At 42.7% G+C, this 27,313-nt stretch overlaps 1 protein-coding gene across 6 annotated transcripts in view; it reads left to right on the top strand.

Moving 5' to 3' along the window:
* Window positions 1–27,313, top strand: part of zbtb47b (zinc finger and BTB domain containing 47b) — a 277,731-nt gene that overhangs the window by 70,459 nt on the left and 179,959 nt on the right. The window contains exon 1 of one of the 6 annotated variants that reach the window (XM_043690833.1): window positions 5,411–5,610. The exons of 4 other annotated variants lie outside the window; for them this stretch is intronic. Coding sequence is in view for 1 of the 2 variants with exons in the window: in XM_043690831.1 (XP_043546766.1) it covers window positions 5,525–5,530 (6 nt within the window). In the remaining variant the exon portion in view is untranslated. Of the gene's footprint in view, window positions 1–5,410; window positions 5,611–27,313 lie in introns of those variants that run through there. One more of the 6 variants, XM_043690831.1, reaches the window with a different exon arrangement.

Below are 27,313 nucleotides of genomic sequence, written 5' to 3'. Positions count from 1 at the left end.
ACTAAAGTAGTCCTACTTGCCTGCATTTGGCCCAAATCCCTCCAAACCTTTCCTATTCATGGTCTTTTCCAAATGCATTCAACAAGGTTCCTCATGGTAGATTGATTAGCAAGGTTAGATCGCATGGAATACAGGGACAACTAGCCATTTGGATACAAGCTTGAAGGTAGAGACGGAGAGTGGTGGTGGGGGGTTGCTTTTCAGACTTGGTGGCCTGTGACCAGTGATATGCTGGGTTCACTGCTTTTTGTCATTTATATATAAATGATTTGAATGTGAACATAGGAGGTATGATTAGCAAGTTTGTAGATGACAATAAAATTGAAGATATAATGGACAGCAAAGTAGGTTACCTCAGTAAAATGGGATCTTGATCAGATGGGCCAATGGACCAAGAAGTGGTAGATGGAGTTTAACTTAGATAAATGTGAGGTGCTGCATTTAGGAAAGGCAAATCAAGGCAGGACTCAATGGAAGATCTTAGGGAGTGTTGCTGAACAAAGAGACCTTGGAGTGCAGGTTCATAGTTCCTTGAAAGTGGAGTTGCAGTTAAAGAGAATAGTGAAGAAGGTGTTTAGTATGCTTGACTTTATTGGTCAATGCATTGAGGAGAGGAGTTGGGAGGTCATGTTGCAGCTGTACAGGGCATTGGTTATGCTACTTTTGGAATGCTCCATGCACTTCTGGTCTCCCTCCTATAGGAAGAATGCTGTGAAACTTGAAAGGGTTCAGAAAAGATTTTTCCAGAGTTGGAGAGGCTGAATAGACTGGAGCTATTTTCATTAGAGCGTCAGAGGCTGAGGGGCGACCTTGGAAAGGGATTGGATAGGGTGAATAGACAAGACCTTTGCTCTGGGGTGAGGGAGTTCAAAACTAGAGGGCATAGGTTTAAGATGAAAGGGGAAAGATTTAAAGGGACCCAAGGGGCAATCTTTTCACGCAGAGGGTGGTGCGTATGTGGAATGAGCTGCCAGAGGAAGTAGTGGAGGCTGGTACAATTACAACATTTAAAAGACATCTGAATGAGTATATGAGTAGGAAGTGTTTAGAAAGATATGGGTAAAATGCTGGCATATGGGACTAGATTAATATAGGATTTCTGGTTGGCATGGGCAAGTTGTACTTAAGGGTCTGTTTCCTCGCTGTGCATCTCTATGACTCTGTCTTTTAAACATTATAACTGTACCTGCATCCAGCACTTCCTCTGAAAGTTCATTCCATTCTCTATGTGAAAAAGTTGTCCCTCATGTCCTTTTCAAATCATTTTCCTGTCACCTTAAAAAAAAAAGCCCCTAGTTTTGAACTCCCCCATCCCTGAGAAAAGACCTTGTCTATTCTATAAGGTCATCTCTCAACTTCTTACGTTGCAGTGAAAACCAGTCCCACCCATCCAACCCATTTTTATAACTCAAACCCTCCATTCCCAGCCACATCCTGGTAAATCTTTTTCTGAACCCTTTACAGTGCAGAGCCATTACAGGCCAGGAGTCTTTTGGTTTCAATCCTGATTTCAGCCATGTATAGTGATGTTGAGCCTGCTTCAGATAATGTGGGAAAGTAGGTTGAGTTTCTGCTGAGTGACTCCTGCTGAATCCCACACTAATGTCCTTGTGTAATGCCTACAAGAATGAACTCTGTTGTGAAGACCTCTGCAGTTGCATAGCATGTTGTGTTTGCTCTAAGAATAGACAGTAATGTGATGTACTGTCGTGGGGCTGTTTATGTGTGGGTTGGAGGCACAGATAGTTCCCTTGACATGTTGCTTTACCCTGTGCCATCGGTTCAGGCAGATAGAGAATTGGGGGTGAGTGGGATTAGAAGAAGGTTGAATTTCAGAGCTTGAGCTGAAAAGACAGTTGCCAAAGGTGAAAGACGTGGATGATGAGCAAGAGACCAGGAGAGTTCCCTGAGAGATATAGGACAGGAGGAAGTTACAGGGTAGGTTGCGATTTGAACATGAAGTTGAGAATTTTGAATTTGAGTTGGTGTTGGACCTGGGACCAGTCACTGAGCACAGAGTTTAACAGGACTAAGGTTTGGATTGGGATATGAGAGCAGAATTTTGGATGAGCTCAGGTTACCAGAAGGTGGAAAGGTGGGAGGCGAGTCAAGAAGATGTTGAAATGGTCAAGTCTGAACGTAACAAAGGTTTGGGATGAAGCATTTCAGTCCAAAGATGTGCAGGTCAGGTGAATTGGCCATGCTAAATTGCCCGTAGTGTTAGGTAAGGGGTAAATGTAGGGGTGGGTTGCGATTTGGCGGGGCGGTGTGGACTTGTTGGGCCGAAGGGCCTGTTTCCACACTGTAAATAATCTAAAAAAAAAATCTAAAAATTTCTGCAGAAGTTGGACTGTAGCATGGAGACAGGCATTTTTATAGAGGCATACTTACTTGATTACTTGGCTGAGTTATTGTGTTCTGGTATGATGAGTGTCAACAGGACCCTGGATTGTAAATGGAGGGATTGAGTTGGCTTTAAAGGGGTGCCCAAACATGTTATCCTCAGCCATCCACAAGTGCGTCATCTGGCAAAGTGGGATGGTGTTGGTGGGCTGGGGAGAGGATTGTAATTACTGCATTGTGACCCCTGCCGGTCCTTAATTTTTAAACTTTATTTCTTTTTTATCCATGCTGCCAAGGTTGGTTAGGGTCCTAGGTGTGTCCTTCTGTTGGCTTGGATGGGCAGGTTATATCTTACGGAACTTGAATTCTAAAGAAGAGGCGCTCTGGAATATACTCCTAGCCTTCACTTCTAAGATACTCCTGCTTTCTGCTAATTGCTTTAAGTGGCTCTGTCTCAGGATGCTCTTTGAAATGTTTTACTGTGTTTAAGGTGCCATTGTAATGCAAGTTTCTAAAGTAGAGGCTCCCACAGTTCCCTCTTCCTGCCCTAAGATATCACTGCTTGTTCTTGAGTGATGTTGGCTGGCACTAAATTGGCAGGATTGCTTGAGGCCCCAGCATGGACAGTGTGGGAAATAGAAGAGTGTCATGCTGGGAAGGGAAATGAGTAGGACAGCATTTTTCTTTATATTTTGAGCTCTTTTGTGTGGAACACTGGAGGTTGGCTAGAATGTGAGCTTTGCCAGTGTCACACTCCTCCCAAGAACAAAAAAATTAGGACTTCCTGCAAATGGTTGCCATTTCCAAAGGAATGCTAGTCCCAGTCCCAACCCCAACCCCAACCCCTCCCGCAGCATGGAATAACTGTTTCATTGGCATTTTACGTGTTGACAGATGCATTTAACCTGATAAGGTGGTTGAGGGAGCAGAGAACATTAGGGAGACTTCAGGTACTCCAGGTCTGTCAAATTTGAGACAATTACAGTGCTGCAGCGGGTCATTTAGCTAAACCAACACGTGGGTGTTTACACTTTACCTGATTTAACTAGTACCAATCTCTTGCCGCGTCTCAGTGGAGGGAAGAGGTTGTGGAACACTTGATTCCAGGGTGGGATTTGTGGGAAGGTGCAGGACCCCTAGTCCAGGCAGGGTATTCTGTTTGGCTAGAATAAAGGGTGTTTTATTTTGTTACTTAACCGCTGACGTGTTTTTTTTTTCCTTTTTTGTTTTGTATTTTGCTTGAAGCTATTTTAATCAATTTGTTAGGCAAGTGATCCGGATCTCTCAGCCCAGAATTAGAGGACATAGGTTTGGGGTGAGAGGGGAAAGAAGGGACCTAAGGGACAACTTTTTCACGCAGAGCATTGTGCATGTATGGAATGAGCTGCCAGAGGAAGTGGTGGAGGCTGGTACAATTACTCTTTTTCATGTACTTTGAATAATGGGATTCTGACGTGATTGGAACAAGGTTGGCAAGATGGATCTCATTGAGTATGAATTCCCTGATTGGTCCAGGTTAACAGCTCCAATTAGGAAGTCCTACCTGACCTATATAAATAGGAGCTAGGAAGCTTTGAGAAGATTTGTATTTCAGGTTGAGGTTCTGGATATAGGTTTGCTTGCTGAGCTAGAAGGTTCATTTTCATACGTTTCGTCACAATACTAGGTAACATCATCAGTGAGCCTTTGGATAAAGCACTGGTGGTATGGCCCGCTTTTTATTTGTTTAGGTTTCCTTGGGTTGGTGCTGTCATTTCCTGTTCTTTTTCTCAGGGTGTGGTAATGTCCAACAGACACATTGACTTGGATCCCATTAACCACCCTCTGAGAAAAAGAGAAAAGTACGGCTTCCACAATGTAAACGGTACAGTAGTTTCTGATGTTTTGGAGCAGGTTTGTCATAATTGACTGTATTTCCTCCAGTCTATGGCCAGTTTCAGTGACATGTTAGAAGGATGATTCATTTGGTATTGTACTGACTGTGACCATGACTTTTCCCTGTAGCTGGGTGGTATGCAGGAGGCTTCTGGTCCTAAACGTGGGTGGGTCATCTATAATCTCTGTCATATCTCCTGGTAATAGTGGGGGTGAGTGGAGTGCTGCATGAGGGTCTCCCAATCACAGCTGCACACCCTGTCCAGTCATTGTTGAGGGGGACCTCCTCAATGAGTCATTGCCCACACCCCCCTTCCGTGATATTGCCGAGTGTGGGGGTCCCCTCAGTGGGTCATTGCTCATGCTCTCTGCCTCCCAGTGATTATTGCTGAGGGAGTGGTCCCCTCTTTGGATCAAAGCCCACTGCCCATCTGGTGGTATTGTTGAGGGAGGGGGTCCTCAATGGGTCATTACCCACAGCCCCTCCCAATTACGATTTTATTGCTGCGGGACAGGGAGTTCCCTCACTGGGTCGTAACCTACACCCACGCCTTGCGGTGTTATTGCTGAAGGAGGAGGGTCCCCTCAATGTGTTATTACCCACATCTCTTTTCTCCCACCCCCCCCCCCCAACAATGTAATTGCTGAGGGAGGGGGGTCCCCTCAATGGGTCATTGCCCACACCCACCCCCCCTTGCGGTGTTATTGCAGAGGGGGTCCCCTCAATGGGTCATTGCCCACACCCCCCCCTTACGGTGTTATTGCAGAGGGGGTCCCCTCAATGGGTCATTGCCCACACCCACCCCCCCTTGCGGTGTTATTGCAGAGGGGGTCCCCTCAATGGGTCATTGCCCACACCCACCCCCCCTTGCGGTGTTATTGCAGAGGGGGTCCCCTCAATGGGTCATTGCCCACACCCACCCCCCCTTGCGGTGTTATTGCAGAGGGGGTCCCCTCAATGGGTCATTGCCCACACCCACCCCCCCTTGCGGTGTTATTGCAGAGGGGGTCCCCTCAATGGGTCATTGCCCACACCCACCCCCCCTTGCGGTGTTATTGCAGAGGGGGTCCCCTCAATGGGTCATTGCCCACACCCACCCCCCCTTGCGGTGTTATTGCAGAGGGGGTCCCCTCAATGGGTCATTGCCCACACCGCTCGCCTCTCGAGCGCCCGCCCCCTCGGGCTCTGAGTGACAGCTCTCGGGGCAGCCGATGGTTCCACGGGGCTCCTCCGCCGCTCCGAGCGGGCTGGGTGAGCCGAGCCGAGGCGAGGCGAGGCGCCGCTCCGGCCGCCAGAGCCCGAGTGATGTGGGTAAGAGAACATGACCGAGGGCGCCGGGAGGGAGCGCTTTCGATGAACCCCTTGACTCTCTCCCCCTCGGTTTGCAAAAGGTGGGTGGGAGGAGGGTCGGTCGGTTGGGTGGGTGGCGGGAGCGGCCGCCCTCTCTTCCCCCGGGGAACCGCGGAGGGGGCGGGGTGCGGTGTTTGAAGTCGGGGGTGTGGGCGGGGGAAGGCCTGTAGGCCGCTGCGAGCCTCCGGACTCGGTTAACCTCGCCATACGCAGACGCTGCCGGTGACGGGAGCCCCCCCCCCGGGACCGGGGACCGGGGACCGGGGCTGGCCTGAGTGTAAACCCCCGTCCCCCGCCCCGGGATGTCGTGTTGGTGTCCCGGGAGGCCGCTGACAGCATTGACACTCCTTTAAAACTGCACTAGACTTGTTGCGAAGGGTTTGCTGTGGAGAATGCAGACTCTCTCTTTCCTCCTTTCACCCCCCCCCCCCCCTTTTTATTTCGTGAGAAGTAAGAGGAATTCTTATGTATCGTTCTTAAATTTTGCTGATTTTTCTTGTATTATCCACAGCCTTTGCTCTTATCAGTTAACCCTGAGAGATTGTTCCCATGCAATCTATTTTTCGGGGTGGGGGGTGGGGTCACGGCGGTCTGTCCTTGGACTGTACAGTGAAACTGTTGTTGGACAGTCGGGGGGGGGGGAATGTTGTTCAGTGTATTGTTCCAGGGATAGTGTGAAATATCAACCATTGTGAATGTGAAGCTGATTGTGTAAAGACATGTTTTAAAGATATGTACTTTACCGTCCTTCAGTTTGTACTGTTTAAGCATGTTTGGGAATACCAAGATGGGAAAATGTTTACTGCAAATGTTAGAATAGTTTATTTAATCCAATGCTGCTTGGACTTTTGACTATTTCATTCACATTTGTAAGCAAGATTACAATAAATCTGAAATTTCCATTTATTTGCATAGTGTCAGTAGGCAAATTTGACACTACTTTTCCTGATTGAAGATGTTGTAGAGTTAGTTGCAGTAATACTGATAAACATTTTATTTGCTAATTGTTCCTTTCTATTGAATATTTGACTTTTTCATTTTTATTTAAATACCATAATTGCCTTTTTAAAAATAAAATCTGCAAAAGATGTTGAGAAGTTCTTGTGGATTACAATTTGTAATGTTTTAGAGTGCTGTAAAGGCAAGGCAGTAGAGCCCAGAGAGTTGAGAAAAGAACTTCTTACATGTATTATGCTCAGCAAGTCCAGCAGCATCTGTGGAGAGAAAAGCACATTTAACTTTCTGATGAAAGGTGAACAACCTGAAGGGTTAACTATTTCTGTCTGAATATTTTCATCATTTCTTGGTTTTAGCTCTGACTTCCAACATCTGATATTTTGCGTTACTGCATGTTTCAATTTCAAATTTGGCCAAGATTTTCCCTTTCCCCATTATCCCTTTAAGAATCAGTTGTTGAACTTCACTGTAAAATATGATATCTAAGTTAGATCAACTGTTGATCGATGAAAATTGCAATGCTACCTTTTAAAAAAATAAAATCAGTGTCGAGAAAGAGAAAACAATAAGTATATTTCCTTTTCAAACTTCAACTTGTTTTTCAGTATATAATTTGTGAACTTTTTGTTACCCTGCGATTTTCTTCAGATATTTACAGTTTTGCATCTCCTTATCATTCACTGTTTTACTTTTTTTTGATGTTTGGACCACCAGGCTACCATGTGGCTATCCAATTTTATAACCATTAACAACATTAGAAACTGGCACCCTGATCATTGGAATAGACAAAATCCGCCATAGCCCAATGAGGCTGCTTTCTCACACACACACACACACAGATGACTGGTCATGGTTTATCCATGCCTCAGGTGAGGGGAGAGGTTGAAAAGGAGAATCCTTTGTAGTGAATTCAGCCAGTGTGAGAATTGAACCCAAGCTGTTGATATCACTCAGCATTGCAAACCTGCCATCCACCCAACTGAGCTAACCAACCCTATCCAGTCCCTGGAGACTACTCAGCCATTCAGTTAGATGAATGTCTGGTCTCTGCTTTAATCACATGTACCTATCTCTACTTCATATCCTTAGTTTTACTTAAATCCTACCAGGAATGAGTCTTCCAAATTTCCATTTCCCTTTATGAAGCAATACAACTGATTTCATAATTGAACAGACAAGCTTGAGTTTCAAGATTGTACCCATTTCTGGATTCTCCCACCAGAGATTCTATTTAACTAACTTGATCTTGATTTGATCAGTCTTCAATCTTCTGTATTTAAGTGAATGCAACTTAAGCCAATACAAAATATCTTCAGAAATTAATGCTTTATATCCTGATATAATTACTCTGTTTTGTCGCCCCTCACAGACCCAGGCCTTTGCTTTGATATTTTTCATTCGTTTAAGTTGTGAAATGTTTCACTATCCCTGAATGGCACAGTCAAATTGGCACTTATTATTGATCAACAACTTTTATGGTTGTTTCCCATTGGTTATTATTCCCTGAAACTTTTCATATAATCACTGTTCCTTTCATTATTTACAAGTAACCTGACAGATACAGCACACCTCCACCCCAGATTAGGTTCCCAGCTACTGTGCAGGATTCCCTTTATTTTGGAAAGAGCCATTTTTTTCATAAGCATTTTTGTCATAAACCAGACCCTTGAATTCATGTTCCTTGTTTTTGTGCTGTTGCTATCCTGTACAAAGAAGTATTATTAAGTTAAGATTATTCCATTTTTATACTCCTTCTGTTGGGCGCTAGGGCTAGTTGACCTTGCTACACTCGCGCTTTCTCGAAGGCTTAATCAGCACAGTTATCTTCAGATTGAGTCCTGTAACCTTTTCAGGCCAATAAAGACTCAGTTATTCACTGAACAAATTTCCAAAGCTATTGCAAAGGCTTGGTAAACTGCTGCTGAAGGACTTGCAGTTAATCCTACTTGTGTTGAATAATGAAGGTTGCAATACATTGTGCAAAAAGCTGGGTGCTGAACAGCAACAATAATGTCAGAACCTGATTTGAGGCTTGTATGCTCAGCTCCTACTTTCTTGTATGTTTTCTCTCCTGGCTGCCTGTCGTTCAGTGGGTAAATTCCAATGCATTCAATGATATGATCTTTTCTGGTACATGCATGTGATAGCTTGAAGTGGATTATTCTGTACAGTTTCTGGCTGGATTTATTTTAAATAGCGATTTCTTTGCATAGCATTCAAAACAAAATTCTATAAATATTCAGATACCAACGTGAACAGACTGTGGAAAAAGTGATTGTTTTCTTTAATATCTACATATCTTCCTTCCCTTACCTCTTACCAACCATTCAACCCCAAACACACTGGCACACACCATTTGACTCCCAGTTAAACTGGGTGTTTTAGCTTCCTATAGGTTGTTCTCAGTGGTACCAGTCATTTAATAATGTTGTGACATATTCTGTTTAAGCCATGCTTTAACACTGAGTTTATTGTAGCTTTTTCACTGGTACTTTGGTACATATGACACTATAAATCTTGCCTAGGAGAAAGTGAGGATTGCAGATGTGGGAGAGTCAGAGTCAAAAAGTGTGGTGCTGGAAAAGCACAGCAGGTTAGGCAGCATCTGTGGAGCATCACCATACCACACTAGGTTGCTGTTTGTTCTTGTGAATATGAATGAACTTTGTGTCGTGCTAAAGTTATTATTTCTTCCCAAATTGATCAGTCTGCACTTGCACCATGTGGTGTGATAGTGATGCACCCAAACTAAGGAAACAATGACGCTAAATCTGGTATGTTGCCATCTTTATAAGATGCCAGAAATGAGAATGAAGTTATAAAATTGAACTTTGAAACGTGCACTTTACAGAAGTAAATGTAACTTGCATTTATACTTTTAATATAATAACCTAGTTTCCTAGTTGCAATCTTGAATTGCTGCACTCCATGTAGTGTATGTAGATCCCCAATGCTATTAGGGAGGGAAATCTCAGATTTTAGTATGCTTTCAAGTCAGGCTGGTGTGTTGTTTGGTGGGGAACTTGCAGGTGATGGTGTACCTGCTGCCTTTGTCATTCTTGGTAGTGGTCAAGGGTTTGAAGGGTGTTGCCAAATGAGGTTTAGTGAATTTATGCAGTACATCTTGTAGATGACACACTCTGCTGCTCCTGATTGTTGGTAATGGAGAGAATGAATATGGGGCTGCTTTGTTATAGATTGTGTCAAGCTTCTTGAGTGTTGTTGCACCCATCCAGGCAAATGGTGACTGTTTTAAAACACTTACTTGTACCTTATAGATAGTGGATGGACTTTAGAGAGTCAGGAGTTGAGCTACTTGTTGCAAGATATCAAACCTCTGACCTGCTCTTGTAGCCACTGTATTTGTATGGCTAGTCAATTTAGTTTCTGGTCAATAGGGGATTCAATGATGGTAACGCCATTGCTTGAAGAGGTTCAGAAAAAATTTACAAGGATGTTGCAGGCTTGTAGGGTTTGAGCAATAGGGAGAGGTTGAATAAGCTAGCACTATTTTTCTCTAAACAACAGAGGCAGAGTTTATCAATGTTTACAAAGTGAGGGACATGGATAGGGTCATAAAATCATAGAGATGTGCAGCATGGAAACAGACCCTTCGGTCCAACCCGTCCATGCTGACCAGATATTCCAACCCAATCGAGTTCCATCTACCAGCACCCAGCCCATATCCCTCCAAAGCCTTCCTATTCATATACCCATCCAAATGCCTCTTAAATGTTGCAATTGTACCAGCCTCCACCACTTCCTCTGGCAGCTCATTCCAATAACGTACCACCCTCTGCGTGAAAAAGTTACCCCTTAAGTCTCTTTTATATCTTTCCCTTCTTACTCTAAACCTATGCCCTCTAGTTCTGGACTTCCCGATCCCAGGGAAAATACTTTGTGTATTTACCCAATCTATGCCCCTCATAATTTTGTAAACCTCTAAGGTCTCCCCTCAGCCTCCGATGCTCCAGGGAAAACAGCCCCAGCCTGTTCAGCCTCTCCCTATAGCTCAAATCCTCCAACCCTGGCAACATCCTTCTAAATCTTTTCTGAACCCTTTCAAGTTTCACAACATCTTTCTGATAGGAAGGAGACCAGAATCGCATACAATATTCCAACAGTGGCCTAACCAATGTCCTGTACAGCCGCAACTCCTGTACTCCATGCTCTGACAAATAGAAGAAAGCATACCAAACGCCGCCTTCACTATCCTGTCTACCTGCGACTCCACTTTCAAGGAGCTATGCATCTTTTTCCCAGGGTAGTAGAGTCCAAAACAAGAAGGGAAAGATTTAAAAGGGACCTAAGTGGCAACTTTTTGTGCAAGGGTGGTGCGTGTATGGAATGAGCTGCCAGAGGAAATGGAGGCTGGTACAACTGCAACATTTGACAGGCATCTGAGTGGGTATATGAATAGGAAGGTTTTAGAGAGGTATGGGCCAAATGCTTGAAGATGGGACCAGATTAGCTTTAGCATATCTGGTCAAAATGGACAAGTTGGATCGGAGGCTTGGTTTCCATCCTGTATAGGACAATGACTCTATGAATGTCAAGAGCCAACGGTTAGTTAGTCTATTGATTGAGATCGTCAGTGCCTGCATTTGAATGCTGCAATTGTTAATTGCTTAGGACTTAGCTGACAGCATGACTGCTGATTGTGGAGTTACTAAAATCAGCGATAAGCAAAAATTGGAGGAGAGTAGATATCTCTGGGGGTGGTGTTGGTTATAGTTTTCGATCAGGTTACAGAAATATGGAAACATGAGGGTATGGAGGCACTTGAAAACCAAGACAAGAATTTTAAATATAATAATTGCCTGGGAAGGATTGCTGGTAAATGAGTACAGAGGTGACTAGTTTGCCTAATTAAACTGCACGTTTGAATAGTTATCGGATTGCTTATTTGAACGTCTTGGCAGATCTGTGCTCAGTTATGCCTTGTGACTTCTAAACTTGACTGTTAGAAGACACTCTCTCCCTAGCTGATCTCTCACATTCTACCTGCTAAATCTGTTGCCATCTAAATCTCTGTCCATTTTACAACTTGCAGTCTTGTTCTTTTATCAGTCTGTTCACCGACCTGCATTGGTCCAGGGACTAGCAACGTGCTTATTTAAAAATGTTTATCCTTGTGTTAAAAACCCTCCATGTCCTTGCCCCCCTCTATCCCAAATTTCCTAAACCCTATGCTTTCCTCCCTGTTTGGCTGTGGGCCACCCTGCCACATAGCTCAGTATTGTACTTTCTAATGTTTCTAGCTCCATAGCACCTTTCTGTGCTTGAAAGGCACTATATATCTTAATTTGTAGCTGGTGAGGGAGAGGAAAAACGCATCCTTTGACTTTGATCTAGTTAGCTCTATTTAATTATTCACTAACAGCATCTGCAAATTCTAACACCAAGTTGGCTGCCTTTCTAAATCAGATGTGATTTTTGCACAGAAATCTCTTTGCATTGGTGTTTTGTGTAGTGTTGCAGTTTGTGCATTAATGCCTTTTTATTGAAAAGATGTCAGTTTTAAAGCTACTGTGATAAAAGCAGGGTTGACCAGATGTTGCATGTGCATGAAGCTTTGTGAATGCTTTTCTGAAATGTGGATTCCAGTGGACAACTAACAACCAAGAGCAGAGAACTGTGTTCAGCAACTGGCATCAAAGTGTTTGTAACATTAGAGTCATAGCATCATAGAGATGTACAGCACGGAAACAGACCTTTCTGTCCAACTTGTCCATGCCGACCAGATATCTCAACCCAATCTAGTCCCACCTGCCAGCACCTGGCCCATACCCCTCCAAACCCTTCCTATTCATATACCCATCCAGATGCCTTTTAAATGTTGCAATTGTACTAGTCTCCACCACTTCCTCTGGCACCTCATTCCATACATGTACTGCCCTCTGCGTGTAAAAGTTACCTCCTTAGATCTCTTTTATGTCTTCCCCTCTCACCCTAAACCTATGCCCTCTCGTTCTGGGCTCCCCCCCCCCCCGTACAGCCGCAACATGACCTCCCAACTCCTGTACTCAATACCCTGACCAATAAAGGAAAATATTACCAAATACCTTCACTATACTATCTACCTGCAACTCCACTTTCAAGGAACTATGAACCTGTACTCAAAGATCTTTGTTCAGCAACACTCCCAAAGACCTTATGATTAAGTGTACAAGTCCTGCTAAGATTTGCTTTCCCAAAATGTAGCACCTCCTATTTCTCTAAATTAAACTCTGCCACTTCTCAGCTCATTGGACCATCTGATCACTGCACCTCCAATTTTGGTGACATCTGCAAACTTACTAACTATACTTCTTATGCTTACATAAGTAATAATTTATATAATGATGAAAAGTAGAGTACCCAGCACCGATCCTTGTGGTACTCCACTGGTCACTGGCCTCCAGTCTTAAAAACAATCGTCCACCACCACCCTCTGTTTTCTACCTTTGAGCCAGTTCTGTATCCAAATGTCTAGTTTTCCCTGTATTCCATGAGATCTAACCTTGCTAATCAGTCTCCCATGCTGAAAATGTGTTGCTGGAAAAGCGCAATAGGTCAGGCAGCATCTAAGAACCGGAGAATCGGCGTTTTGGGCATAAGCCCTTCATCAGTCTCCCATGGGCAACCTTGTCGAACGCCTTGCAGTTTACAGGGCATCTCTATTTTAACCATAGATTGATTGTTTATCACCTCCACTTCCTCCTCACCACCTTTCATGAGCACAAGATACTTATGGAAAAGGAAGGCAATTGAATCTTAGATCATCCACTAAGATACCCTTCAGTTTTTCCTAATGCTGGTTGTTAAATGGTTCCATCATTTTTGCCTCAGTCGTTCTATATTTGAAGTTGTTCTGTTTAATTATATTGAATTTCCGACTCTGTCCTGAGCTTGCTAAAGAAAAGAAAGATTTGTGTTTATCTGGTACTTTTTAATGACCTCAGGCTATCCCAGCATTCCTCAAAGTACAATACACAATCATGAACCTCTTTTTGAAATATAATACAGGAAGCACAACAACTGATTCATGCACAGCAAGCTACCACAAACAGTAAAGTGAAAATGGCCAGATCATCTGTGTGTGATGTTGGCCTAAGAGACAAATATTAACTAGGATATCAGGAAGAACTCTCTCTGCTTGCATCTACCTGAGAAGTGCAGATGGGAGCTCGGTTTAAAATCTTGTCCAAAGGACAGTGCCTCTGATAATACTGCACTGGGGATTACTTGCTCAAATGTCTCGAGTGGGGCTCAAACCCATGATCTTTTCACTCATGCATGAAGGTATTACTACAGGGCCAAAGGTGACACGGTACTTCTGAAGTAAATTACATGAGAAGATTAAAGGATTTATTCATCCTGTGATTTACCTCTGTGAACTGTCCCTTGGTGTATGGCTAGCTCATGGGATCAGCAAGTACTGGGTGGATCAGAAATGAATTGATTCAATGTTGGTAATGATGCCAAGAGGCAGCACTTTTCATTATAAATTTGCCTCACTTTTATATAAATGGCAATCCAATTCAGTCCTCAAAAGATCAGTTTGTTCTTTGTCAGAGAGAGCACTTATCCTTGTGATTTAACCCTTACATGACCTAATCTGAAAATAGGTTTTCTTTGAATTGTTTAACCCTATCCATACATCTTAATTTGCAGCTGGTGAGGGACCATAGACCATGAATTTGCAGTTATATACCTGCAGGTTTCTGGCACAACCTTAAAATACTGCTACATCTGCCTTGACATTGGATTTGGGGTTAAAATTGACTGCTAATCTGCTAGTTCGAAAGTTCCTTTATTTTTGTGTTGTTATACCTATATTTTAAGTTCCTCAATGGATTAGTCTATCTCTAGTTGAAGAGAAATAAGGAACAACAGATAGATCTTTTAACTGAGATGAAGGGTTGACAGGGTTTGAGGAGCGTGAGGTGTAAAGGAAAAGGAGAAATCTGAACCAAATCTTGCCTCAAAATAAGCCATGTTAACAGGAACTTTGACGAAGGTTTAAAGTTGAATATTGAGTGCTTTGGGCTTCCTTTGTGGCCCTGTAAAATATAGTTGCCTTTGGAAGGACAGTACATTCATGTCCTCTGCACATTTTGTTTCCCTTTCTCCCCAAAAAACCAGTGAATTCTCTGTAGCTTCAGTTTTTTGAATATACTAATATTTGCAGTGCTGCATGCTGATTTTGCTAAAATACTGAATATTTTCCTCAGTCATTATGAAAACAATGGTTTGTCAAACTGAGAATAAATGTGAACTCTCTTGAAACCGTGTGATTCTGCCTTTTCCCCTGGCTCTGGGGAGACCTGTCTTTTGGTGTGCAGTGATATAACTCATCAATCATAACAAAATAAAAAATAGAAGCAGGAATAGGTCATTCAGTCCTTTTGAACTCATGCTGCCATTCAGTGAGATCAACAGCAACACTCAGGAAGATTGACACTATCCAGGACAAAGCAGCCCACTTGATTGGCACTATATCCACAAACTTCCACTCCCTCCACCACTGATCAGTAGCAGCAGTGTGTAATATCTACCAGACGCACTGCAGAAGTTTGCCAAAGAACCGTAGCACCTTCTAAACCCACAACCGTTTCCTTCTAGAATGACAGTGCCAGCAGATTTGTGGGAATGCCACCATCTGCAAATTCCTCTCCACCATTCTAACTTGCCGCACGGTGACTGGGTCAAAGTCATGGAGTTTCCTCCCTAACAGAATTGAGAGTCTACCAACAGCACATGGACTGCAGCAGTTCAAGAAAGCAGCTCATTGCCACCTTCTCGAGGGCAAATAGGGACAGGCAATAAATACTGGCCCAGCTAGTGACCTCCCATGAGAGGAGCACAGAGACATTAAGTGGGCAACGGTCTAGCAGATAGAATACAATGTTAATAAATGTGAAGTCATCCATTTTTAGTAGGAGTAACAGTAAAAAGGATTATTACTTGAATGGTAAGAGGTTGCAGCATGCTGCTCCGCAGAGGGACCTGGGTATCCTTGTGTATGAATCACAGAAGGTCGGTCTGCAGGTACAAGTAATTAGGAAGGCAAATGGAATTTTGTCCTTCATTGCTAAAGGGATTAAAAGCAGGTAGGTTATGTTGCAGCTGTATAGGGTGCTGGTTAAGCCACACTTAGAGTACTGCGTTCAGTTTTGATATCCTTACTTAAGAAAGAATGTACTGGCTCTAGAGGAGGTTCACGAGGTTGATTCCGGTGTTGAGGGGATTGCTTATGAGGAGAGGCTGAGTAGACTGGGGTTATGTTCATTGAAATTCAGAAGAATGAGGGGGGAACCTTAAAAATATACAATTATGAAGGAAATAGATTAGAGAAGTAGAAAGGGTATTTCCTTTGGCAGGGAAAGCTAAGACAAAAGGGCATAGCCTCAAGATTATAGGGAGCAGTCTTGGACTGAATTGAGAAGGAACTTCTTCACTCGGAGGGTTGTAAAGCTGTATAGAATTCCTTGCCCGGTGAAGTATTGATGCTACTTTAGTAAACGTTTTTAAAGCTAAGATAGTTTTTATTTTGAACAATAAAGGAATTAAGGGATATGGTGCAAGCACGGGTAGGTGGAGCTGAGTCCATGAAAAGATCAGCCGTGATCTTATTGAATGGTGAAGCAGTCTCGAAGGGCCAGATGGCCCAGTCCTGCTCCTAGTTTTTAAGTTCTTACGAGTGAGTTTAAAAGAAACATGGCTGATTTTGTATCACAAAACCATTTTCCTACATTATCTTTTTGTCCATTAATGTTTTTAATCTGTTGACCTTGGTCTTGAACATACTCAGCCACTGAACCTCCACAGCTCTCTGGGACAAGGACTGAAAAGAGTCACCATCCTTTGAAGGAAATTCCTCCTCTTCATCATCCTAAATCACCTGCCATTTCTTCCTTGATTACATTCCCTGGAACTGGATCCTCTTGGTCCAAAAAAATTCCACTTCTCAATGTGAAATTTATAATTTCAGTTCACATTGTGAAGAAATTCCTCCTTTTCTCAGTCCAAAGTGGCCTACTTAAATGAATTTTAAACGCTGTCCCCTGCTTCTAGACAGTGTCCCCCCCACTTCCACTAAAAGTCTGCTTTTAGCTTAAAGATTGATGTTTGCTTTGTAAGGATGGGACTTAAAATAAATAAAATTAGTAAATTAGTTTGTTTTGCACTTACTCTGTAGTATTTCCCCATACTTCATCTCATATCCCATTACCTTCTAATGAAATGAAATACTGTCATTTAAGCAGTTGTTAAGCTATTGGTTTTAGCTGACAGATTTTTCAGTGTTTTTAAATTCTCTTCCTTTTGAGTCCTACGTGCGGGTTGTGGCTGTGCAGCACATGGTAAGATCAGAGTCTTAAAATACAATTTGACCTCTTTAGGTTCATGTTGGCTGGGCTCTGCTGTGCTGGCAATTGACATTTAGCCAGAAGCAATGCTTCTGAAATTGTCTTCACTTTTAGATTACACTAGCTAAATGGCGCAACCTCAAACAGGCTGGCTGGTGTTGTTGGTTAATCTCTTGTTTCTTTTCCCCCTTGTTGAGCAAAAATATCAACAGGCACACCCAAAATTGAGATCAAGTTAAATAAGACAGAGGTTTCATTATATTTTCTTTATTGATTGTGTTACTGCAGCTCATGTAGTAATAATATTTTATTACCAAATTCCAGTTGTAAAGTTTTACCTAACCTCAGTAACCCTCATTTGTTTTTTTGTAAACTGTTCTATGAAGGTAATGTTTTCCGTATGCTCTTAATTGATTGGAATAAAGCCAGTAAGCCAAAAAATATTTTGCTGGATATGGTAAAAGTTTTGTGCTGAAGCCTGGCTGTACTTTGGTGGAAATATCACTTCATCATGTCCTTGTACTTTCACCTGTGCAATGCGCAGTGAGGCAGGTTAATGTTTTGGAAATGGAAATGGAAATGGAAGTGAAAGTGAAATGCCTGCCCAATTCTGGTGCTTCCCTCGGGAGATATTGCCAAAAAAAAAAGTTTCATAATTATGGTTGTCACTCCTGGCTAGGCCAGCATTTAGTGCTTGTCCCTAATTGCCCAGAGGGTAATTCAAGAGTCAACCACATTGTTGATGGTCTGGAGTCACACATAGGACAGACCAAGAAAGGATAATAGTTTCCTTTGGTAAAGGACAGTGAGCCAGATGGGCTTTGCCAACAATTGTCAATGGATTCATAGTCATTGTTAGGCTCTCTTAATTCTAGATTTGTTTTCCTCCACTGAATTCAAATTAAGTGAGTGGGCAAAGGTCTGGCAGACGGAGTACTATATGAATAAATGTGAAGTCATCCATTTTAGTAGGTATAACAGAAGACAAGACTATTAGATTAGATTAGATTACTTTACAGTGTGGAAACAGGCCCTTCGGCCCAACAAGTCCACACCGACCCGCCGAAGCGCAAACCACCCATACCCCTACATTTACCCCTTACCTAACACTACGGACAATTTAACATGGCCAATTCACCTGACTTGCACATCTTTGGACTGTGGGAGGAAACCGGAGCACCCGGAGGAAACCCACGCAGACACGGGGAGAATGTGCAAACTCCACACAGTCAGTCGCCTGAGGCGGGAATTGAACCCGGGTCTCTGGCGCTGCGAGGCAGCAGTGCTAACCACTGTGCCACCGTGCCGCCCACTTGAATGGTCAGAAATTGCAGTACACTGCTGTGCAGAGGGACCTGGGTGTCCTTCTGCATGAATCACAGAAGGTTGGTCTGCAGGTTCAACAGGTAATTAAGGCAAATGGAATTTTGTCCTTTAAATTCAAATCTGTTTAGCAATAAAAGCAGGGAGGTTATGTTGCAGCTCTACAGGGTGCTGGTGAGGCCACACCTGGAGTTCTGCATGCAGTTTTGGTCTCCTTGCTTGAGAAAGGATGTACTGGCACTAGAGGGGGTGCAGAGAAGGTTCACTAGGTTGATTCCAGAGTTGAGGGGGTTGGCTTATGTAGAGAGACTTGAGTAGACTGGGATTATATTCATTGGAATCTAAAAGAATGAGAGGGCATCTTATAGAAACCAAGAAAAGGAATAGATAAGATAGACATAGGGAGGATGTTTCCACTGGCAGGTGAAATTAGCATAAGAGGGCATAGCCTTAAAGTTAGGGGGAGCAGATTGAGGACCTAATTGGGAAGGAACTTCTTCAACCAGAGGGTTGTGAATCTGTGGAATTCCTTACCCAGTGAAGTAGTTGAGGCCTCCTCAGTAAATGTTTTTAAACCTTGGATATTTTGTTGAACAACAAAGAAGTTAAGGATTATGATTAGAAGTTGGGGGAGTCCATGAAAAGATCAGTCATGATTTTATTGAATGGTGGAGCAGGCATGAGGGGCCGGATGGCTTATTCCTGCTCCTAGTTCTTTGTTAAGACAACTGAAGAACTACTGTCCCAGTCTTGACTCTGAGTCGAGCTGTCATATCTGGGTTTCGTGTTTGCATGTTCAAGTTCTTCTTGAGTGCATGACCTCGGTTGGCACTGCACAGCAGCCTTAAGGACGTCCTGCACTGTTGTATGTGCTGTATTTTTAATGCAGGAGAGTTCTCTCCAGTGTCCTGGCTAATGTTTATTCCTCAACTGGCATCATTGAAAATAAATTATGGATATCATAATATTGCTGATTCTGGGAACCTGTGTATAAATTAAGTCATATTTTCTATATCACTCAACTTCAAAACTTTAATTGGCTGTAAAGCATTGGAAAGCAGAGTATTGTATCTGAGGGACCTTTTATAGTGGAAGAGTGCAATATTTTATGAGATCGATTTGGTATCCATCAATAATACAGGTGATGCTATTAGGTATACATACATACAACATTACAGTGCAGTACAGGCCCTTCGGCTCTCGATATTGCACCAACCTGTGAAACCAAATATTGGATTTTTGTGTGTCTATACGTACCAGAATTCATTCTCTCAAATTGTTCAGCGGTAACATTGTTTCTAAGCTACTTTTAAGTGTTGAAAGGTCCCCAGTTCAAACTCATTTTCTGCAGATTTCGAGTGTACAATTTGGCCCATTTCCTGCTGCTATGGCTATGCTGCTAGAAATGCACGTCTATCTATGCTTGGCCCCAGCACTGAGCCTGATTGTGATTTCCTCCAAAATTGGTTATCTTGCTCGATTAGTTGTGCAGGCTGACTTGCAAGTAAAGGCTACTTGAGCCACATAAAAGAAGTTTTTAAGGAATATGAAAAGGAAGAAAATTGGAGAGAGAGAGAAAAATGTCTATACCAACAGATGCTTGGTAGGAGTTGTTTTTTGTACAGGATAATAGGACATCAGTCTGACATATATCTCTCAATAATGTTTCCAAATCGGAAGTAATGTAAGTTCTCATTCCAGTCACTGATCAATCTTGCAGAGATGAATGAAACTACTTGGCAACACAGCTATGCAAACAACTGCTTCAGCTAAAAGACTGAAGTGGTAAGGGTGTTGGGGATCACTTTTGAGAGGTTAAAAAAAACTGCAAATGTATCAGCTGCGGCACTTTCAGGTTCAGTATTCATTAGATTGTGTAGTAGAATGTGAATTCCTGGGCCCGCTTTCTGGTTGACAAATTAAAGCAGAGATTGGGCTGTATAATAATAATCAATATGTGCCTGTGATTTCTAGGCAGAAAGTTGAACTTTGGGATTCAACAGTTTAGAATTAATTTCACATTGTTTACAAGGCTTCTAATTTGTGGATGGTGGCTATATGTTTATTTAATGTAGTTGATTTGCATTGCAGCTGGCAGAGGAGGCTTACTGATGTTTTTTTCACTAATGCTTTGCCAAAGAATGAGGTGTGATTGGAAAGGAATCTGAACACTGTCTCGTTTAAATGGTTTCAAGGAGCATTTTGGTATATAATTTGGCATTGATCTACATTTTAGAGTCCTAGAGATGTACAGCACAGAAACAGGCCTTTCTGTCCAACTTGTCCATGCTGACCAGATACACCAAGCCAATCTAGTCCCAACTGCCAGCACCCGGCCCATATCACTCCAAACCTCTCCTATTCAAATACCTATCCAGATGCCTCTTAAATGTTGCAATTGTATCAGCCTCCACCACTTCCTCTGACAGCTCATTCCATACACTTACCACCCTCCGCGTGAAAACGTTGCCCCTTAGGTCTCTTTTATATCTTTCCCCCCTCAGCCTAAAACTACGCCCTCAAGTTCTGGACTCTCCCACCCGAGGGAAAAGACTGTCTATTTATCGTATCCATTCCCTTCATGATTTTGTAAACTTCTATAAGGTCACCCCTCAGCCTTTGACACTCCAGGGAAAACGGCCCTAGCCTATTCAACCTCTCCCTATAGCTCAAATCCTCCAACCCTGTCAACATCCTTTTAAATCTTTTCTGAACCCTTTCAAGTTTCACAACATCTTTCCGATAGGAAGGAGTCCAGAATTGCACGCAGTATTCCAAATGTGGCCTAACCAATGTCCTGTACAGCCGCAACATGACCTCCCAACTCCTGTATTCAATACCAAATGCCGCCTTCACTATCCCATCTATCTGCGACTCCACTTTCAAGGAGCGATGAACTTGCACTCCAAGGTCTCTTTGTTCAGCAACACTCCTTAGAACCTTACCATTAAGTGTACAAGTCCTGCTAAGATTTTCTTTCCCAAAATGCAGCACCTCGCACTTATGTAAATTAAAATCCATCTGCCACTTTTCAGCCCATTGGTCCATCTGATCAAGATCCCGTTGTAATCTGAGGTAACCTTCACTGTTCACTGCACCTCCAATTTTGGTGTCATCTGCAAACTTACCTCCCATGTTCACATCCAAATCGTTCATATAAATGATGAAAATTAGTGGACCCGGTAGCGATCCTTGTGGCACTCCACTGGTCACAGGCCTCCAGTCTGAAAAACAACCCTCCACCGCCACTCTGTCTTCTACCTTTTGAGCCAGTTCTGTATCCAAATGGCTAGGTCTCCCTGTATTCCATTAGATCTAACCTTGCTAACCAGTCTCCCATGAGGAAGCTTATTGAATGCCTTACTGAAGACCATATAGATTATGTCCACCACTCTGCCCTCGTCAATCCTCTTTGTTACTTCTTCAAAAAACTCAATCAACTTTGAGAGAGATGATTTCCCACGCCCAAAGCCACATTGACTATCCCTAATCAGTCCTTGCTTTTTCAAATTTGTGTACATCCTGTTCCTCAGCATTCCTTCCAACAACTTGCCCACCACTGAGGTCAGGTTCACTGGTCTATAGTTCCCTGGCTTGTCCTTACCACCTTTCTTAAACTGTGGCACCACATTAGCCAACCCCCAGTCTTCTGGCACCTCACCTGTGACTATCATGATAAAAATATCTCTGCAAGAGGCCCAGCAATCATTTCCCTAGCTTCCCACAGAGTTTGAGGGTACATGTGATCACGTCCTGGGGTTTATCCACTTTTCTGTGTTTCAAGACCTCCAACGCTTCCTCCTCTGTAATATGGACATTTTTCAAGATGTCACCGTCAATTTTGCTACATTCTATATCTTCCATGTCCTTTTCCACCGTAAATACTGATGCAAAATACTCATTTAGTATCTCCCCATCTCCTGCGGCTCCACACAAAGGCAGCCTTGCTGATCTTTGAGGGGCCCTATCCTCTCCCTAGTTACCCTTTTGTCCTTAATGTATTTTGGAATTAAAAGTGACATTGTGGAAAGGAGAATCAAAAACAAGAACAGTGCACATTTTTTTTAAGGAGGCATGTTTAAATGTGTAAAATTTAAAGTAAGAATGAGAACTTTACTTGCAAAATTGGTTTTAATTCTCATAGACATCTATAACGATGTTATAAAATTTGTTTGATTTATTGACATTTAATTAATTTTAATGTCTCCTTTTAGTTGAGTATCTGAACAAATGAAGCCATTGTTCACTCTGTGATTGTCATGGTTTTTGCAATGACTGACGTACCTGAGCTCTTCTGGCAAAGTGGTAGTGTTCTTACCTCTGAGTTAGGAGACTCTGACACCAGTCCCATTTACTCCAGAGGTATGTGACAGCATATCTGAACAGGTTGATTGAAACCTATTTCGATTTTAAAATTTAGAATATCTGAACAAATGAGATAATTGCCCACACCTGTGTACAGCCTTGTCATGATTTTGGTCCGATGGAAATACCAAGGGCATGTGATGCAGTAGTAATGTCTCTACCTCTGGACTAGGAGGTAGAGACCATTAAATATATAAGTCCTGCTTATATATCTGCTCCAGAGATGTGTAATATTCTCTGAAATGGTATATTAGAAAATAAGCCTGGTGGAAGTGGCTCAGGGCTGTGGGGTGCCCTGTCCCTGAACGCTGTTGTGGCATAGTGATACTATCCCGATGTCTGCAACAGCAGGTCCAGGTTCAAATTCCTCTTGCCCAACAATTTTGTAACATATCCGGGCAGGTTGATTTAAAAATATCAATAGCAGACGTAACTTAGGACTCTTGTGGTGTAGTGGTAGTGGCCCTGTCCCTGCCCCGGACCAGGAGGTCTGGATTCAAGTCTCACCTGCCGCAGCAATGTGTCATACCGTATCTAGGCAGGTCGATTAGAAAGTATCCAAGACTGAAAACCTCGGGCTCTCATGGCACAGCAGTAGTGTCCATGCATTTCAGCCACATGGCCTGGGATAAAGCCCCAACTACTCCAGAGGTGTATAATATCAAACATAAGCAGGTTGACTAAAAAATATCAATGAAGGAAGTACCACTCTGACTGGATTCTCCTTCATGAAAGAGTTTTATTTGACAGTGGTGTCCTCAATTATAATGTTGTGTTGCGGGTTTCTAAATCTCTCTTTTGGAAATCATTATTATGCCAAGTTGGCTCAAATTTAGCATCAAAACAATATGGAATAATTTTAAGTGCATCTAGGTTAAATAACCGTATCAGTTCACTACAATGTAAGGCCCATCCATCCCTATCAATATTGACATGTTTTTCTTCTTTCTGAAACTATGCATCAAAAGTGATGTGCTCTTGATCAGCTGTTTACCAGTATGGGACAAAGTGCACTGTCACGTTGATGAGCAATAACTTTGACAGTGGTGAGACTGAGTTCTTTAAGCCCACTTTCAAGTTTAGTCAGCGTATGCTCCTTGAGTGTGTAAGTAATTGTCTGGACTGCTTCATAGCTGCAGTCGAGATGGTCTTGGTGACCTCATGAATGTTGGCTGGCAACTCTGAGGCCTTGGCCAGTGAGTGAATTGCTCAGGACTGATTTAGATTAGATTCCCTGTAGTATAGAAATGGGCCCTTTGGCCCGACAAGTTCACACTCACCCTCCAAAGAGTAACCCACCCATCTCATCTGCACAGCTCCCAGTCAGATGGCCTATGTACCTGTGGTCATGCACATAGTTGAATTGTTCATCCATAGGTTTAGTGTGGGCAGGTTGGTACCATAATGGGGATCACTGTTCTATAATGCAAGATCATAGTTCCTTAGGGTCTTGGTCTGTGATATTAAAGAAGTACAGAGGAACCTGTAGCAGGTTTTAACTTGCAGAAGGTCCAACACCTGCCCTTTCCCCACCTCCCTGATCACCATCCAATGGTCTAAACAATCTTACCAAGTGAAGCTACAATTCACCTGTACATCCTCCAGCCTACTCTACATTGGAGAAGCCAAATGCAGAGTGGATGATCACTTTGAAGAACAACTCCAGTCTGTGTGCAAGCAGGATCATGATGCTTGTTTTAATACCATGACCTGCTCGTATGCCTACTTATCTGCCCTCAGCATGCTGCAGTCTTCCAGTGAAATACAGCGTAAACTAGAGGAACAATATCTCACCTTCAGACGAGGCACTTTGCAGTCTTGTGGACTTCATGTTGAGTTGAACACCTTCAAATCGTGAACCATTTCTTTCCTTCCTTTTAGCTTGTTATAGTGTCCTGCCCTGCCCTTCCCTATCCCACTTACTGTCATTTTCAAGTAGAGTCTGGGAGGAGACACAGCATTGTTCTGGCATTCTCACATTCCGGTTACTTAATGTCAACTACTAACATGTTTTCTCCACCAGCAAGTCCTACATCCACTACCCCACTACCACCACCACCACCACCAAAACAATAGCATAAATGCTGTCATTTCACTCTTCTCTTCAGTTCTGTAGAGTCATATACGCTCAAAACATTGGCTTGCTTTCTTTTCATGGATGCTGCCTGACTACTGTGATCTCTAACATTTGTTTTCAGCATCTGCAGTAATCTGTTCCTCAGCCAGCTGCGTGGTGTTCTTACCTGCAGCCATGGAAGTCTGAATCTATTCCACAATAGATGTATGAATAAACATCTGTATGAATAAACTTCCAGGACTAGGTGGACTTGTAGCCCTGAATTGAGCTTAATGTTGGGCATGCTATATGTCTTATATTTCTCAATCTTATATTTCTCATATGTTGGAGTTTTATCTTTCTTGAAATTCCATTCATTTCAGAGTGGAATCTCTTTTTTTATATATGGGAAGTGGGGAATAAGGATGGGGGTGGTTAGTGCAAGATCTGCAGAGTTCGTTGTAATCATTACTTTGGGCTTGTTGAGGTTTTTTGTATAAACTCTGAATTCAATAATGCAAGATCTGTTTTGTACTTGAGGGCAGTGCTTAGCTTTGTAATTTTAGAGTATTTGAGATAAAGCGTATTGAGAGTTTCAATGAAGCCTCACTCTGGATTGGAGAGGATAACCCTGCAAAATATTTTCAAACTTGTAGTTCATGACGTGATGAGAAATAGAGATGAAACTTAAACCTAGATGAATCTACACACCCACATTACATTTGTCTAATGAAAATATTGGTTTTATAGAATGTACTATGAGGTTGGAATTGACCTTTACTTCACAAACCACAACCGCCTGTTTAGTCTTTTAAAAATAAAAGCTGTCATTGTTTTCCTCTGTTTTCAGACTACCCCAGCACAGGTACCTTTTGAGTATTTCCTCTTGCCACCCACACCTTGGCCTCTTCACGAGCACAGATTAGCTACTTAAATTCAAACAGAAATTTCTGAGAGGCAGGAGTTTTTAAATCTCTAAGTTGCTCATTGTCATTACATTGGTAGGACTGTGTGCATTAATATAAAGTTTCAAAGCTACTGCAAGTTTATTGAAAGAGATGCTTTTCGCAAAATAGACACTTTTATTTTCCAACTGGCTAAGTTAAATTGCTGTTGTCCATGGTTTGACCAGTCTGTGCATGAAATAAACACTTGGCTCAAGCACTCTTGTTAGAGAGGCAGACAAAGGGACACAGTTTAGTTTGTGGTAGAATTTGATTTTATTAACAAAATATTACTTATTTTTTAAAAAAAGTCAGCATTTTCCAAATTTCCACAATAATTACTTTCTTATCTAGTGCCACCCATCTGAGAAAGCCATAATGTGGAGGTGCCAATGTTGGACTGGGATGGTCAGTTAAAAATCTCACAACACCAGGTTATACTCCAAAGGCTTGAACAAATTTAGATTGCTGTGAAGTCTTTCATCTTTTAGAATAGGTTGCTGGTTTCGGTTCATTAATATGTAAAACCAAGAACTGCAATATATCATCTTAATTGCATGACACTATGATCTTTTGCTATAAATTCTGTGTCTAATGATCCTGCCGCACTAGTTATCTGATGAAGGAGCAGTGCTCTGAAAGCTAGTACTTTCAAATAAACCAGGATGATAACCTGGTTTTGTGTGATTTTTAACTTCTTCTGAGAAAGGATAGAAGCAACGATCCACATGTTTGAGTTGGGCTGTTTGAATCTCCTTCCTCTCTACAGTAGACAATAGGTGCAGGAGTAGGCCATTCTTCCCTTCGAGCCTGCACCACCATTCAATATGATCATGGCTGATCATCCTTAATCAGTATCCTGTTCCTGCCTTATCTCCATAACCCTTGATTCCACTATCCAACTCAGCTCTATCCAACTCTTTCTGAAATGAACCCAGAGACTGGGCCTTCACTGCCTTCTGGGGCAGAGCATTTCACACAGCCACCACTCTCTGGGTGAAGAAGTTTCTCCTCATCTCTGTCCTAAATGGTCTACCCCGTATTTTTAAGCTGTGTCCTCTGTTTCGGCACTCACCCCGCAGCGGAAACATGTTGCCTGCCGCCAGAGTGTCCAATCCTTTGATCATCTTATATGTCTCAACCAGATCCCCTCTCAGTCTTCTAAACTCAAGGGTACACAAGCCCAGTCGCTCCAGTCTTTCAGTGTAAGGTAATCCCGCCATTCCAGGAATTGACCTCGTGAACCTACGCTGCATTCCCTCAATAGCCAGAATGTCTCTCCTCAAATTTGGAGACCAGAACTGCACACAGTACTCCAGGTGTGGTCTCACCAGGGCCCTGTACAGCTGCAGAAGGACCTCTTTGCTTCTATACTCAATCCCTCTTGTTATGAAGGCCAGCATGCTATTAGCCTTCTTCACTACCTGCTGTACCTGCATGCTTACCTTCATTGAGTGGTGTACAAGAACCCCCAGATCTCTCTGTACTGCCCCTTTACCTAAATTGATTCCACTTAGGTGGTAATCTGCCTTCCTGTTCTTGCCACCAAAGTGGATAAGGATCCATTTATCCACGTGAAAGTGCATCTGCCATGCATCTGAGCACTCACCTAACTTGTCCAGGTCACCCTGTAATCTCCTAACATCCTCATCACATTTCACCCTGCCACCCAGCTGATGAAATTTGCGAATGTTATTGCTAATACCATCTTCTATATCATTAACATATATTGTAAAAAGCTGCGGTC

This window comes from Chiloscyllium plagiosum, chromosome 5 (genome assembly GCF_004010195.1).
Source record: "Chiloscyllium plagiosum isolate BGI_BamShark_2017 chromosome 5, ASM401019v2, whole genome shotgun sequence".
NCBI lineage: Eukaryota > Metazoa > Chordata > Chondrichthyes > Orectolobiformes > Hemiscylliidae > Chiloscyllium > Chiloscyllium plagiosum.
The sequence above is the reverse complement of the archived record's forward strand: the minus strand, read 5'-3'. Positions and strand labels throughout refer to the sequence as shown.